This window comes from Balaenoptera physalus (genome assembly GCF_965194825.1).
Source record: "Balaenoptera physalus genome assembly, chromosome: 9".
NCBI classification, from domain to species: domain Eukaryota; kingdom Metazoa; phylum Chordata; class Mammalia; order Artiodactyla; family Balaenopteridae; genus Balaenoptera; species Balaenoptera physalus.
In genome coordinates this window covers 678,780-696,132 of record NC_138888.1, presented here as the reverse complement: position 1 = coordinate 696,132, position 17,353 = coordinate 678,780, and the positions used below count along the sequence as shown (strand labels likewise).

Genomic DNA, 17,353 nt, shown 5'->3' with positions numbered 1-17,353 from the left:
TCAGCTTCATTTCCCATGTTTCTACTTTCAATGTTTTTGTGTTAATATTCTTAATTTCAGTTACTATATTTATCAGCTGCACTTGCATGTATGTTGCATAAAAGAAAATGGTGATCAAAATTTTCAAGAAAATTCAGTGTACACAGTTGACTGCATTTGGTCCTGTAAGAATAGATTCATACTTTAGTTATCTCATGAATTTCTTAGGTAATATACAAGTAGTGCTCAAGCCTTTGAAGCAAACGTTTTTCACACCATCAACTACCTCATTTAGAGATGAACTCAAGAATCTATCATAACAGATGACAAAGATGTCAAAGGAGCATGTTTAGTTAGTTATAAACTAGTAAATTTTTAGAATAACTTTTCCTATTTAAAAGTTCCATAAAACAGTCTTTAATATTCTTAAATTCCATTATCACCAGTTAAATGGAATAAGGGGAAAAGTTTAGAAAATAAAGTGGACTCTCAGTTAAATTGTAAAGTAATTTTTTTCCAAATAAATATTATGATTTCCTTGAATTTTTGGAAATTTCTTTATGTTTTTTTGTTTAGATAACCCTTATAGACCAGGAGTGAGTTGAATTGTGTCCCCCAAGATGATATATCCAAATCTTAACCACCAATTCCTGTGAATTATTTGGAATACCTGACCTTATTTGGAAATAGGATCTCTACAGATGTAATTAAGTATTGTAAGATCAGCTTGGATTTAGGGTGTCTAGTGACTAGTCTCCTTATATGAGAAGGGAGAGGGGATTTCAGATACACAGAGGAGACACACAGGGAAGATGGCTGCGTGGAGACAGAGGCAGACCCTGGAATAATAACCCCAAACCGAAGAACGCCACCACCAGCAGTGGAAGAGGCACAGGACAGATTCTCCCTCAGAGACTCCAGAAGGAACCGACCCTGCCAGCACCTGGATTTTGGACTTCTGGCCTCCAGAACTGTGAGAGAATAGATTTCTGCTGATTTAAGTTGCCAAGTTTGTACTAATTTGTTACAGCAGCCCCAGGAAACTAATACAAAACACACCACAGACAATTAGTGCAATGATTAATAAATGAATAAAGAAATAAATTAATTAATGATTGGTATTTAAAGTATCAGACTTCAATTTAAAAAAAAACCATGAAGGCCTGTCATACCTCGCGTGTGATTGTTACTAAAATACCATTGCTATGTGATAGTCTCAAAACACTTGGCCATAGTCAAGCTTAAATTAGATTTCTGTCCTAACATGCAGCAGTATTAACCATCTCCACAAGAATGAGTGTAGACTCTTTGCTTAAAGACCAACACACGCACCACAGCAGCACCTACATGCTTATCCTCAGCACAAGCCACATATCGGCCGCAAGCGCTAAAAGCAATTCCACACGGGTAGCAGCACTTTGGATGTCCTTCAAAACGGCTCTCACACCTATGAGGAAAAAAAGAAACAACAGGAGAACAAATGATTTTTCAATTTTTAACATAAACTAGGAGAAAGATACCAACTTGTTGCTTTTCTTCACAAAAATGAGCAAACTAACAGTGAAAAAACATTTTTATAGGTGAGGATTATTAAATGGTGAGCAGGTTATTCTGGAGACCTTTAAAAATAATTAAAACACTTTTTAAAATCATAAATTCACAAAACAACCAACCTAACATTAAATAAAATTTCTATATATGAAGAGTATATAAATGTCACACAAGATAGAAACAGGGGGTTTATACTTGTTTAGTGATTGAAGAGAAAAGCAGAGACAGTCTGCTAATGCTGTCCTTGTGAATATATATACATGCACACAGATATATAAATAGATGTAAGTATTCTATTTTGTTAGATACATTATATAGTTAATGACTGTCTGCTGTAACACAACAATCAATCAGAACATTTTTAAAGAATAGAATTATGTATATATATGTATCATGGTGTGTGTATATATATATATATTTTTGTATACATATATATACCTCTCACTGTTATATGTATGTATCACTGTGTGTATATATATATTTGTACACATATGTACATCTCACTGTAATACGTATCATTGTGTGTATACATATATGTGTGTATATACATACACATCTCACTGTTGCCTGTATGCATCACTGTGTGTGTGTGTGTGTGTGTATATATATATATATTTGTGCACACATATACATACTTCTCACTGTTACATGTATGCATCACTGTGTGTATACGTGTGTGTGTATATATATAAACACATCTCACTGTTACATGTATGCATCACTGTGTATATATATACATATTTGTGCACACTTATATATACCTCTCACTGTTACATGTATGCATCACTGTGTGTGTATATATATATTTGTGCACACATATATATACCTCTCAGTTACATGTATGCATCACTGTGTATACATGTGTATATACATACACGTCACTGTTACATGTATGCATCACTGTGTGTATACATACATGTGTATACACACATCACTGTTACATGTATGCACCACTGTGTGTATACATATGTGTGTACATACACATGTCACTGTTACATGTATGCATCACTGTAGTCTAACAGCTAAGTGATCGATTACCTCCCTGTCATTTCCAACACTCAGGAGTCACATGTAACAGAGGAAAGACCAGCACCTGCTTTTTTATCATTCCAAATTATGTGACCTTTTCTGTGTATAAATCAGACTTTTCTTAGATTGGTCAATGTGAACAGATTCACCACAACCTTGTCTTATCTGGAAAAACGAGATCAAGCTGAGTTTATAATGAGCTTTAATAAAAATACATTTTATATGGTCTGTCTAGCCTTGGCCCCAACTGCAATCTGAAAAGCAGAAGGAGCCTTACTTCAGGGTTCTCAGGTCCCAAAGTTTTATCCCATCACCAATGGCTGTGGTTGCAAAAAGATTATAAACCTGGGATTGCTGGGTCATAAATGACAATCCCTGTAATTGTAAGGGGAAAAATCAGGATGTATTATTTTACAGGCTGAATTAATAAATGATACACTATATCTAACAACACTGAATCTAAAGTAAGAAATTAACAAAAAGCTTTTTCTTCTTATTTATAGAAATTTCAGAACTGGATTCCAAAAACTTCCTATGAATAATTGCTAATGGTACATTTTGACCTCAAGAACTACTGATGTACTTTTTCTCTATATGTAATGCCACTGAAAGATATAGAACTACAAACGGTAAAAGATCAAAAGACTAATATTAATGCAACAAAATTTATGTTTTTAAAGTATAGGTCATAAGCCATATTCAATAAATTATCTGAAAGATGGCCTTACTAAGGCATTTGAAGTTTGAGGTCAGTTATTAGTTTTCTGATTATCAAACCCCGAGACACCCTGAGCAGGTGCCTGTGATGGTGACTTGGGTGAAATCTAGCTTGTGTCACCGCAGACGCTGATCCTTTTGAGGACCTGACCATCTGGTCACCAGAGCCCTCTGGCACTCTCGCCTTCCCCGTGCTGCCATCAGAAGAAATGCTGTCACGATTTTAAATGTCTCGTAGATTGAAACTGAACTGAACTCCATCTACAGATTCATTCGGCCCCAAACATTACTTAAATAGAGTGTGGTTCATAACAATTTCCATCTTCCTTCTATGTCAAGAATTTCCAAATATTAAGACAAATTTAATGAAGTATATCCAGAAGCATTTATGCTTAAAGTGTACACATGCCTACAAGTGATTCTTCATTTGCAAACAGGAAATAAAGGCTTATATAAATTTGATAATAAGAATAACAAACAAATATACATTGAGTCTTAACTCTAAACACTTTACTTTTCATCCTCTTAACAAACTTGTGGAGTATAAACTATTTTATACTCATTTTCAGAGGAAAAACATGACACACAGAGGGGTCCATTCACTGCCACACAGCTACTAAGATCAACACAGCTTAGTGTTCCACAAACTGAGGCTAGGTTAAGATAGCTCATCACATAAAAACAACAGACACTGGACAAACATTTAGAAATTATCTACTAAATGCTGGGCACTCTGCAAGGCCCTGAGTATAAAAGAACAAAGCACAGATCTAGTTTAATAGACAAATGAGTGTATAGTTACAAGAGCTTACAATATTACCAGTTTCTTGAAACTGAACAGTAACAAATGGAAAAAAATAATAATAAATAAACCAGAAACAATATACAGTGGTCAAACCTTTCAAGGGAAAAAAAGAAAAGGATTAAAAAATTTTTCTGATCAATCCAGTAGAGGCTGAAGCGGAAAAAAATGAAGCCAAGAAAATTCATGATTAATAGAAAGTGCGTAAGTTTTTTAAAAAAGATTGAAGAGAAAAACAAAATAAGATCAAATGATGAGTCATCATAATAATTTCAAATAGACTAAACTCCACAAAGATTCTTAAGATGGATTTCAATAAAAACACTTAAAATATGTTAACTTTAAAGGTTGAAAGTGAAGGGTGGGGGGGAACAAAAGCATATGCTAAGTAAAAGGAAGCAAGATTGATTGTATAAGTACCAGAAAAAATAGATAGAAGGCAAAGTACACCTAATTAGAAATAGTTTCTGAAAGTGATAAAAAGAACAACTGCACATAAAAATATATGACATCTGAACTTAAATAGACCTAATAACATGGCCTGTAAATATGTAAAGCAAAAATTAATAGAATACAAGAAGAAACTGATATAATTTCAATCACAGAGGGAGATGCTAATACATTTCTCTCACTAATTAAAAAAACAAGCACACAAAAATTAGAAAAACTTGAATAATTTAATACAATTAATAAGGTTGGGCCAATGGACATCTATGCAGACACACACCCAGTAGTTAGCAAGAACACATGCTTTCCGTACATACATGTAATATCTATAAAAATGAACCAGAGAGCCAAGTTTCTCAATAAATACAAAAATCTCAACCGATACCAAGAAAATTAGTGTTATATAGAGCATGTGCCCTGAACACAATGCCATAAAATTAGGCATCAGTAACAAAAAAAAATTACCAAAAAATTAGTTTATAGATGTGGAAATCTAGAAGCTCAAACCTAAATAAAGCCTGGGTTGAAAAAAATCAGAAAATATTTACTGCTAAATAATAAAATGCCATGTGCTAAAACTGGCAAATTACAACTAAAGCAGCATTAAGAGGGAAATTTATAGGCTTAAATGCACATGTAAGAAATGCACAAAAATGGGTAGAATTCATACACATAATGTGGAGCGAAGATGAGGTAGCACAGGACACACAGAGGTCAGTGCCATTATGGAAAAGAGTGCACACACTTAAAGAGGGCTGTGTATATTTTTGAAATGACACTTAGGAAAGAGTCACACCAAATTCAGCAGAGGTCAGAACAAGAGAGAGGGTAGTTCTACCTGCATCAATAATCATTTCTTTAAAAAAAAAAAAGAAAAGCAAGACCTAAAGTTAATGAAGTAATCTATTTTAAAGCAATTATATCAATTTAAGTGACTATTATTTCTGAAAATCTAAAGTTTTTGTGTGACAAAATAGTTTCATTAAAAAACTATTTAACCATAATTCAAAAAGAGTCATGTACCACAGTGTTCAATGCAGCTCTATTTACAATAGCCAGGACATGGAAGCAACCTAAGTGTCCATCGACAGATGAATGGATAAAGAAGATGTGGCATGTATATGCAATAGAATATTACTCAACCATAAAAAGAAACGAAATTGAGTTATCTGTAGTGAGGTGGATGGACCTAGAGTCTGTCCTACAGAGTGAAGTAAGTCAGAAAGAGAAAAACAAATACTGTATGCTAACACATATATATGGAATCTAAAAAAAAAAAAAAAAATGGTTCTGAAGAACCTAGGGGCAGGACAGGAATAAAGACACAGATGGAGAGAATGGACTTGAGGACACGGGGAGGGGGGAGGGTAAGCTGGGACGAAGTGAGAGAGTGGCATGGACATATATACACTACCAAATGTAAAACAGATAGCTAGTGGGAAGCAGCCGCATGGCACAGGGAGATCAGCTCGGTGCTTTGTGACCACCTAGAGGTGTGGGATAGGGAGAGTGGGAGGGAGACACAAGAGGGAGGAGATATAGGGATATATGTGTATGTATAGCTGATTCACTTTGTTATAAAGCAGAAACTAACACACCATTGTAAAGCAATTATACTCCAATAAAGATGTTGAAAAAAAAAACACTATTCAAATCTTTACATATTTTTTAGCTTTTCAATTCAAATTAGCTGTCTTGTATTACATATTTACATCATAAAAAATGCAAATGCAAAATCTCATTCAGACACAGAACAAAAGAGTAATAGCCAATCAGATTTTTTAAATATATAAGGAAAAAACATCTGCTACAATTCTTAAAGATATCAATAAATCATAAAAAAGATTTACGTACTTTCATTCTAAAAATAAGCCATTTAATGATATAAAACATAATTCAAAAATAGGAAAATATGGCCCTCACTTTTTTGTGAACTGGATGATAAAATGAGTTAAATTCTGCTTGTCCAACACAAGGAGACAGCTATAGGGGTAATTCTCAGAAGAGGTCATTACAGTGTAGCAGGATGCTTGCAAAAGAGCATCACTGACGCATGATAAACGTGGCTACACTTGTCAATAAGCTTAAAAGAAATTAGAAACGACCTATTTTCTATTTTACTGGAAACAGGACATTTGGGCCAATTGTGATTTGTGCTTCCCCTGAATTTGGACTTGCAGGATGACAGGTCTTATGGGGCTGTGGTTAGTTGGAACCCTTTGATATACACTGCGTAACTGAATAGAAATTTAAGAGAAGTTTAAGAAAACAAGCTGTTAAAACATGGTGTAAACCTCCGTAACCTTAAACTCCTGTCCTTTCATTCCATCGTATACCATTCAGATGTTTATTTTCAGGAAGTAAAACCAGTTATTTTCCCATCAAAACCCCTCAGAACTGTTTTTCCCAACCTAACACCTCTCATCCAAGAGCACGCCCCGGCGAGTCCTGGAACACCGCACTCGGCACTGAAAGACCCAGGGGTCTGCGGTGACTCGGGCCCTGTCCTGTCCCTGCGCGAGCAGCTGCCCAGCACAGAGGACATCCTCAGCCATTTCCTAAAGCAAATGCACTAAAACTCCTAACGAAAAGACACGCGGTTTTCAGAGAGAGGAATTCTCCCCGCGCTGGCATCCCAGACGGTCACTCACGGCCCAGGAGGGAGCATCTGGCAGGAAACTTCCCAGGACCCCTGTAGGGTCACCCCCCTGTAGGGCACTGGCTCAGAGAGGTGCCCACTGTGAGGGGGCCTCACAGCACCGTGTGAAGACGGGTCTCGTCACGGCCCACCTCCTGCCTGGACTGCCCCCATGCCCTCCCTGCATCGCCCCGTGGCTCTCTGGTCCAGACACGGCCACAGAGGCAGGGACCGGGAGGACAGGGGCCACGGCAGACGCTGGGCAGAGCACGTGGAATCTGGAGGATGGTCTCCCGGAGCGGCTTTGTTCTCTCCTGAGGGAACGAGGGACCCTCAGACTGCAACGGCAGGACCCACCCAGCACGGGGGACCTGGGAACACCCGCGACAGAGGGGAACCTCAGAGGCTGGTGCTGGGTCCCTGAGCAGGAGCCTGGCTGGGGCTGCCGCCAGGGTCACCGAGTGCCTGCTCTCGGGAGCGTGAGGAAGGAGCTCAGTATGAAGCCCCTTCACCCTCCTGCAGCCCGGCCCCGACCCCGGCCCCGTCTCCCCACAGGCAGGGCCGCACCCAGAGGCTGAGCTGGGCCCCTGGCGGCACGACTGAACCATTTCCAACGTCCGCGTAGACAAGGGGATACGCAGCACCCGCTCGCATGCACTCAGGCACTGTGACATCACCGGCCTCCCCCTCAACCCCTCCTGATGGCCCCCCACCCAGAACAAAACCCTATGCGACCAAGGCCCCCGAGCCCAAGGGACTGACCCCTGCCCGGGTCAGGGCCCCCAGTCCAAGCCCGCTCCTCCGTGACCCCGCTTCCCAAGAGCTGCTCCCCCATCAGCCTGGCTCCCTTCCCCACGTCACACACCTGCGGCTCAGGTTACCTGTCAGGCAGGGTCCCCCAAGGGGCTCAGGCTCAGGGTGTCTGACCTGCGTTGAACCCACTTGCTTCTTTCTTTGTAAGACTACAAAATTCTCAAGCGTCGGGACCTTGCTGTGTCATCACTCATGTGTCCCTGTACTTGCAACAGTGCCAAGTACCAGTGGTTGCCAACAGGTACGATACAACTAAAGGGATTCATTCATAGGTAGGTTACTATACATGCGCACACGTGTGCACACACGTGCAGGCATATGCGTATGTATATACACACATGTACATATACACAAAGGTGCACGTGCATATGTACACATAAAGCCTACACATGTGTGTGCGCATGCATGTGTACATGTGTGTACGTGCGTGTTACATGGATATACACATATGTACCCACACACTGGCCTTAAGGCAGGAGGAGTTGAAATAAACACTGACAGAGTAAACCACCCTGGGTTATTTAGACTGAATTTTTTACAGAGAGAAGAGAGAAGCACTTGGAAAACCAGATCTTGACAAAACTTAATCTCCTCAAAGTTTCATGTAAAATCCACTATTACTCATTATTTTTGTCAGAGCTATAAAAACAGGGAGCCCTTAATAGAAATAAGTCACTTCTTAAGGTGCATCTCCTGGAAAGGGCGCTGCAGGGTAAGTCGTGCGGGGCGAGGCTCCCGGCGCCCGGCCCTGGTCCCCGCGGGTCCGCCGGCTGTTCCTGTCCTTCTCCCGAGGCGGCCCGGCGGGCTCTGCTTCGAGCCGCTCCCGAGCCCCCACTGGAGAAGCAGCGCACGGCCTGACCCGGGCGCAAGGAGAGCTCTGCTCCGCCAGGGCCGGGAAGGGCGCCGCCGGCACGTGCGGGACAGGCCCGCTGCGCGAGGGGAAGCCGCGCCCGCCGCCCGGGACGGGAGGTGCGCGTCGTAGCGACCCCTCGGGTGGCAGCGACACCAGATCCATGCCGAGCCGGCCCCGGCCGCGTGGGGCGAGACACAGGAGCTCTGCTTCCCGCGTAGGACACCCAGCGCCTTCATCTAAGACAGCAGCTCACCGATCACCGAGACCACACCCACGGCCCGCGGGGTCCCTCCTGCCCGGGGCGAGGCCCCCGACGGCTGAGCTCGGAGCTAAGGAGGCGGCGGCGGCCCAGCCTGGTTAAATACTGCGCCACGGAGCAAGGAGTTTAACGAGAACCAACCGTGTTTGGGGAAAAAGGCAATTTAGAAGAGCAGAACATGTATTTAAAATGCCAAAATGCCAAAACATAAAACGTTCACAGGGTGTTAAAGGGCCAATGACTGACCCCTGCTGAGGTTCCAGCAGAAAGAGACTCACAGGCCGTCAGGGCCGCGGAGAACCTGAGGCAGGACAGACCCTCCCAGTGCCCCGTGGGCAACCAGAACGCGCCTCCGCACGGTGCAAATGGGCCCCTTAAACTGCCCGCGGCAGCCCTCTGGGCTCTGACTACGCAAGGCATTTCTGAGCGCCAACTGTATGCCAGCCAGGTACGGCTCTGTCCTCAAGGAGGTCGGAGTCTCAGGATCTCACGGGGAGGGGGACTCACACACCGCCCCCCACCCCACCCCTGGCACGGAGAGCTTTAAGGAGGCACGGCCGCTGGGCAAAGGCAGGCCCCGATTCCGAGCAGACAGGCCGGGGCGGCCTCGTGGGACGGCGACGGGGCCAGGCTTGACGCAGACGCAGGAGTTTGCCGCTGGTCCAGGCCGCGGAGGCAGGTGGTGGGAGGTGCAGCCTGGCCATCCGCCAGGACCTCCCGCGGGAGCGCTGGAGACGTGGAGGATGTGAGCTCATCTGTGTTCTAGAAACAGCTCCCCGAGGCTGGACGGACGGGAAGAAGCCGGCGTGGGGACCCTCACCCAGCGGCCTTCCTCCAGGCTTAAGAGCATGAGATCTGCGGCCAGCCGGCGCCTGAGGTCACACTCATGGCCCACAGGTCTCGGGACTTGCCAGTGCCAGGGTCTCAGCCGCCTCGTCTGTGAACTAGGATTCCTGTGAGGATACCACGCCGGAGCGTGTGGTGCATGGGGACCCTCGGTGAGCACTATTTATCACCGTCTGCATCCAAGAGAGGACAGGGAAGCATCTGGGGCTTGCCCTGCGTCTGTCCTGGTCAGGGCCCCTGGGGCATCTAAAACTCTCCAGGGCTTGGTGCATCTCACAGCAGCGCCCACGGTGCAAGAGAACGGCCTGGGCCCAGCAGTTCGGGCCCCCTTGGATGCCCGGCCCGAGACCAGAGGGTCCACACCCACACCTGAGGAGACCAGGCAGGGATGAGACAAGAGCAGTGGCAAGAGTCTGCCTGCAAAGTTGATTCCAACTCGGAAGCAACTGGGACCTGGAGGAACTCAAAGCCAGACGTTGAAATGGTGGTGTGTGTTTTAGCAGCAGGGTGGCTGGGGAAGAGCCCGGTGCAGACGGGCTGCTTGGAGTGGCAGGAGATGGCAGCTGGGACAGGAAGGCTGACAGAGGGCGAGACTGCACACCCCTGGACCTCCCTTCTGAGGATGTGCACTCACGGCGGTAACACACGTCGACCCTCTTCCGGGATTTTAAATACGAGTCAGTCTGGGAACAGACAGAGGCCTGGGGAGACCCGGGGACCAGGCCAGACCCTCCAATACCTGGGAAGTTGAACGAGTTAAGTCAACCTGCTTCTCTATTTTATGTACCTTCAAAGTCCCCATAAAATCAAGTTCTGTCTAACAACAGGAAGGACGTGGGATTCCAGCCAGACGCAGCCTTCTCTCATCTTCCAGACAGAATAAATATCCCAGTCCTCATTGCTCCGCGGCACCCTTTCCTCTCATTTTACGATGCTTAAAGAGTCAGCTTCGTATAAATGTTATTCACGCCCACATCTACCACCTTTTAGGCGGCAATTTCTTTGAAAGCAGAAATCATTTCTAATTCAGCTTCTGACCTTCTACTGCAGGAAGCAAAATTCTGTGCATTTCTCCTTAAACTCATGGGAACAAACAAATTGTGTGAAATTAGTTGCGTATGAAGATTAAATGTTTTCTAAGGCAATGTCCACCAGCCTTCCTAAATTTGTATTTTAAAAATGGCTTCCATTTAATGACTTTAGCATATGCTAAGAAATTCACATGCATTATCTTACTTAATCTTTATAACAGAGAAAAGTATTCTATGCAAAAGGTTAAAATATCTTCTTTTATGAAATGGAAACAGAGAGGAAGATGTCAGACAAAACAGCATCACATTACTTTTCAAAATGAAATAGCTTCTCTGAAAATATGAGAAAAACTGGTTAGCTAAGTTTAAAAGAATTGTCTTTACCATTATTTTAAAGCCAGGGCTTTATTTTTATGTTATAAGTAAAAGAGCATCTAAAACTCCAAAATTATATTTTGCATTTTTCACTTAAACAGCTGAAACAAATTTGGGAACCAAATTGAAAAAAAATCTCACACTAAGCTCTAATATGCCAAGTTTCAATCAAGTCTTTATGACTCTGTGATAAACTCCAGAAAGAAATAAAGATTAGAACATGCAAAAAAAAAAATGTATAATGGAAATGCTGACAGGCCACTTTCCACACGCAAAAATGATGACGGCGATGATGACGAGAGCTCTGCAATGACCTCCTTCAACAAGAGCCACGTACAATAAATTCACAAGTTAAATGAGCAAAGAAATCTTTTTCGAATACTGTAACTCATAATACTTTAGAGACAGCAAGTGTCCGAGAGCATGGAAAGAAGTATGTTTTAAATGTAACACTTACAGCATTAAAGGAACATCACACGTGAGATTCATATTTATCTTCATGACTGAAACATTTTAACTGAAGAATGGAAATATCTGGTAAATTTAGTCAATTCTTAGTGCATTATATTAACTAAAGACTCTAAGAAACTCTGCAAAAACTGATCAAATATACAACCTATGTAACATTTCAAGAGAGACGCTTGGATGTTAAAAATATGTATCTTTAAGATAAATTTTACGTACTGCATTTTGAGGATAGTACATTAAACATTCTAAATGCTGTTCGTCAAACTGTAACCCCCAGAGTCTGTGTGCAGACTGGTCTGTTCAAGAGACCCATTGCCCTCAGCACGTACATCTCATTTCCTGTAAGGGACTGTGTCCTTTGCTTTCTGTTGGTAACAGTCAGTTGTGACTCAGGTCAGCAGATTCCAGGGGTGGACAGCCATCCCAGGGGCACAAGGACCCGCGTCTGGAGGTGAATGCCTCAGCCCTTTAAGATTCTGCGCCAAGAACAGCCTGCCAATAGCTCACTGAGTTGCACTTTAGTTTTTTTAAAAAACACAACAACTAAGAAATTAGGTGGGTATTAGGCTAACAATCATTTTAAATACATGACTCAATTATCAAATTCATTTAAAAGCCCAGAAATACATAAGGTCTAATAATCAATCTGAAAGCCGACCTTGGCAGATCTTACTCTGAAATGAGCAGCATAAGATGACGGTTCCCAAACACAAACCCCATTCCCGCCATAAAAGACACACCCTTCCCATCACAGCCCTCCCAGAAGACACGCCAGGAGAACAGGGGTGTCACGACACACAGCCACTAACAACACGCACTCCAGTTCTGAAGTCTGCTATTTTAGTAGCCTCATGAAGTCACAAAATTCTTCAAAGGGATGCCTTCATTCATCGGGGGACCTACTGCACAGGGTTTAAAATATTTTTGTTCTGTTCTTTATGCAGTAAGATCCTGTTCAAAAGAAGGAAGATGCAGAAAAATACTCTTTACTTCCACAGCTCTCAGCAAGCGGATAGCGGATAGCATTACACAAACCAGGAAAATCCCCTCCTATCATCATTGAAAACGTCTTAATCAATTAGCCCCCAAGGGTAAAACGTGGGGCAACGTCAAGCTAGGATCCTACCTGGGCCTTCAGGGCTCTCATCCAAGAGCAGGTGCCCACAGTGAGGAGAGGGCACTTGGCCCCAGTAGAGGGGGCCCCTTGTCCCAGGCGGCCTCCCTGGCCACTTGCCCGGCCCATGTCCCGGAGCTCTGCCTCTGGACCACGCGCAGGAGCCATCCAGACTGAGCTCCCAGGACACGGACGTGGAGCCCCAGGCCTGCCCCCCAAATCAGGGGTCCCCCGCTGCACCCCAACACAGCCTGACTCTGGGTCCAGCACGTCCAGCTCCCACTCACTGAGAAGGACGCTGGAACAAAGTCCGTTCGAGAGAGTTCAGCCCCGCGGTCCAGAATCTGTGTTCTGTCCCCATGCACACCAGTTACAAAAGCTCACAGATTATCAGACTGTGCCTCCCCTATTACACAGAAACTTAAAGTAAACCTGGAATAACATACTGAAACTGTGGATAAGAGAGTCCTTTTAAGCAATATGGTAAGACTTCACTGAAATAAAGAGGATACCCTTGAATCATAATGCACATTTCAGGAGGCATTATACATTAAACCCTTAATTTAGAAAGCCATTCCAAATATATCAAACATCAAAATTGTAGCTGTAGTCCTACAAGCAAAAGTTTTGTTCACAAGTCTCTTAGTTGTTCTTTTGGGTAACAAAGTGTCTTTTGAACTAAACTGTGAGGCAATGAATTCATTGAAGTGGCCACCTCCTCAACTCCCCGATTTTCAACCCTCAGCTGTGAGTATTTTTAAACACGTCCTCTGTCGAGACAGACTAGCTACATCCTACAGAGAGAACCTGCGGATTCACAAAGGCTGCTTCGCATTCCTGCAGAATCTCCACGGCTGTCACCCACGGCACCTAGCACTTGAACCACCCAAACGCTCCCCCACGTTTTAAGTGAACATGGATTACCAGTAAAATCAGAAACTGGGCCCATAAACTAATCAAAGACGAAAGTGTAAACACTAACATTCGATACAGAATTAAAATGTCTTCTAACGTCAAACGTCAAGGCTTCGAAGAATTTCATGCCCAGTAAAAACTACCGTTGAACCTGGCAGCAAACTGATTGCACAGTACCTTTGCATCTGCTAAACACTTTAAACAAAGTTGACAAAGGCTGTGCACTGTCAAAAACTCACTCGCTTTACTTTGACAAATTTGGTGGACGGGACGAGAATGGGCTCCCGCTGTGATGGCGGCACCGCAGCCGCACTGAGGTCGAAACCTCCAGGGTCCTGCTGCACCCAGCAGCGACCACGAGGCCCGTGACTCGGTTGGGAACTCCTTCCAACCAGAGACGCACAGATGGGTGATTAGGTACGATTCTGAGGCCCCACAGGAGAGGCCTGACCACAGCCCCTCCCCTAGCTGATCCCAGGCAACTGGCCAGAGCCAGTGGGCACACTGCTCAGACGGTGGGGAGACCCGGGCGGTATGGATTTCCAGGTGGGAGACCAAGAGTCTACTTAGAGGTAAGTGAGGCTGCAGATGTCAGACACCGCAAATCAGAGGTGGAACGGCCGTCCGGCACATAGGTACTGAGCTGGAAAACAGGTCTGATCAGGCCAGAGGTTAGACGGCGAGGCTGTGGGCGGGAGAGACCCCAGGCACAGGCTGCACACGTGAAGGACAAGCCCTCGACACAGCACGTGGTGGGTAAACGTCATCAATGTGGCACAGGAGGGACAATGTACCAACGACCCAACCTTCAATGTTTAGCCCAGAGCACTGTCTTAAAAAGTATATGCGGGAGGGCTTCGCTGATGGTGCAGTGGTTAAGAACCCGCCTGCCAATGCAGGGGACACAGGTTCGAGCCCTGGTCCGGGAAGATCCCACATGCCACGGAGCAAGTAAGCCCGTGTGCTACAACTACTGAGCCTGTGCTCTAGAGCCCGCGAGCCACAACTACTGAGCCCACGTGCCACAACTACTGAGCCCGCGAGCCACAACTACTGAAGCCCGCGTGCCTAGAGCCCACGCTCCACAACAAGAGAAGCCACTGCAGTGAGAGGCCCACACACGGCAACAAAGAGTAGCTCCCGCTCACTGCAACTAGAGAAAGCCCACGCACAGCAACGAAGACCCAACACAGCCAAAAATAAATAAATAAAGTAAAATAAATTTTTTAAAAAAAGTATATGTGGCAGAAAAGTATAGAGTAGAAAGAGTACTAGATTCAATAATAAACCCAATGCTAACACCAAAATATGCAGAAATCCTCACTAAAGGCCAGAATAATCAGAATGACACATTTCTGCTAGGTGTTTTTTATTTGCTTGGTCTGGGGTTTTCTTTTAGCAAAAGGTTCTAGCATAAAAATGTCACATTTCCAACCAAAATATGCTAGAACCTGTAACACCTTGTATCAGTCCTTCTGAAATTTCAAGTATAACACTTTTGAAAAGAATTTGACTTAGACCTTTGAATAAATTAAAAGTGTATAAAATGAGTTTCTGAAGCTCAGAGCTTTGTTTCTAAATAAATTAAAACCAGTGCTCTTTAATTTAAAATCATGATGTTAGCCACAAAAGCTCAAAACTTAAAGTTTTGGAATCAATTTCCTATTCAACAGCAACTGCTATAATTTTTGCCATCTTCCACATGACATGGGGTAAACTGTTCAATTCATCACAGGATGCACATACTAAGTGTAGCAGTTTACTTTTTAAATGTACTAAATTACTATGTTATTTAATAGACCAGAAGCATCAGGTTATATCACCCTGCTATATGTCATATGCTCTACTGCCTCCAGTTTTATTTTTCCTTTGAGGCTCTTTTCACTACTGAGATGAAGCCATTACGCAAAGGACTAAGAGCTCCCCGAGTTCCCGGCGCTCAGCCCAAGCCTGGAGCTTGGACCCTCAGCACATGCTTTTGCTGGAAGGGCAATGGTAAGGGTGTGACGGGAGGACAGCAGGAGAAAGGGTACAGGAATAAAAATCATTCGCTGCTGATAAGCTAGTAATCTGCTGCTGCATCTGTCATGCGGAGCCTGAAAACAGGTGTGCATCTGCTCTTCTGTTTATACCTGGGAGAGAATGAAATATGCTCCATCATTTTGTTTCCCTTTCACTACAGCTAAAGATTCTACCTTTAAAAAACTTGAAAATAAAAAAAAAAAGTTTTCATGCCACTTAATAATCATATTTTACTAACACTAAAGGAATAAGCAAGTCGAGTACCTAAATTATCCTTTGGGTGACTCTAGTTTTTCCTTTAGTAAAACTTCATGAAAAAATATTAGTTTAATATATAGCCAAGTGGAATTCATCCCTATCTATGAGAAAACAAATTTTTCTCCTAATTCTAAAATAATTTTGTATACTTAAGGAGACATCCAGTGGGTTATAAGTTATCTTTATTTCCATTTAAACGTAAGTTTTTAATATTTTCTAAAGGGTAACATAAGTAGTTAGCATTGGCTTAATAAACATATGATCTTAACCTCATAACAATATTCCATAAAGGAAAGGAACCCACTAGCAACCCCAGGACGTGATCATGGCCCGGAGGGGCGAGGACAGAGCACACGCAGGTACAGGTGGGCGATCGGCCAAAGTCGGGGGCTCTGTGTCCGAACTTCTCGGGCAGTTGAGGTGAGGATGAAGCAGGCCATCAGCCCATCCCGTCCACAGGGAGGTAAATGCCAGGCGGGGGTCTGGGGCCGTGACAGGCAGGGCCAGGCACAGAGTGGGCCCCCAGAGGGGTGACACAGAATGCAGGGCCTCGGCCTCAGGCCCAGGGAGGGTGACTCAGGGAACCAGTCCCCAGTCCCCGGAGAAAGGGCCACACGCAGACTTAAGGGACAAGACGGGCCAAGTCGCGGGGGCGGTTTGGAAATGAAGCTTGATGACTGCAGAGACTCCATAAACCCCTGTGCCTCCTGCTGCGAGCCTGCCCGGAGCCAGCAGGACGGCTAAGGAGGCCGAGAGCAGTCATTCAACCTGGACAGAACAGCCCAGGAAAGGGTCTCGGAAGAAGAGTCACGAGACCAAGGGGTGTGCGGACACCCCTGCCGGCGGTGGGTTAGGGAGCAGGTGTTCCCAGCCCAACCCCACACCTGCGCCAGGGCCAAGGCGTCCTCAGTGCGCGTGGCCCACCACGCTGTGTGCCCACCATGAGTCAGGCCCGAAGTGAGAGAAGGGGGAGGGTAAGAGGCAAACAGCTGGCGTGACTCGCCACAGTCTGATGTTTACATACAAACCCAGACATCCCTAAGACCAGTGCCACCCTGACACCCAGTGTGCTCCTGGGGGTCCCAGGCCTGCAGGCCCAACCAGGTCTCCCCTCCATCCTGCTGTGAGAAACACGGACACGATGCCTGGAGCTACAGCAGCCACCTTGCTCTATAGAGTGAGAAGCAGTGGGACAGACCCACACAGCAGGGGTGGTGGGCAGCTCCAGGTGGAATC

At 44.4% G+C, this 17,353-nt stretch overlaps 1 protein-coding gene across 1 annotated transcript in view; it reads right to left on the bottom strand.

Moving 5' to 3' along the window:
- WDR27 (WD repeat domain 27) overlaps positions 1 to 17,353 on the bottom strand; it is a 71,905-nt gene that overhangs the window by 12,450 nt on the left and 42,102 nt on the right. Inside the window, exons 13-19 of the mRNA XM_082474043.1 lie at positions 14,077 to 14,221; positions 10,569 to 10,617; positions 10,147 to 10,303; positions 9,909 to 10,041; positions 9,083 to 9,158; positions 2,837 to 2,942; positions 1,312 to 1,426 (exon numbers count right to left, since the gene is read on the bottom strand). Of these exons, the coding sequence (XP_082330169.1) occupies positions 1,312 to 1,426; positions 2,837 to 2,942; positions 9,083 to 9,158; positions 9,909 to 10,041; positions 10,147 to 10,303; positions 10,569 to 10,617; positions 14,077 to 14,221 (781 nt within the window). The remainder of the gene's footprint in view (positions 1 to 1,311; positions 1,427 to 2,836; positions 2,943 to 9,082; positions 9,159 to 9,908; positions 10,042 to 10,146; positions 10,304 to 10,568; positions 10,618 to 14,076; positions 14,222 to 17,353) is intronic.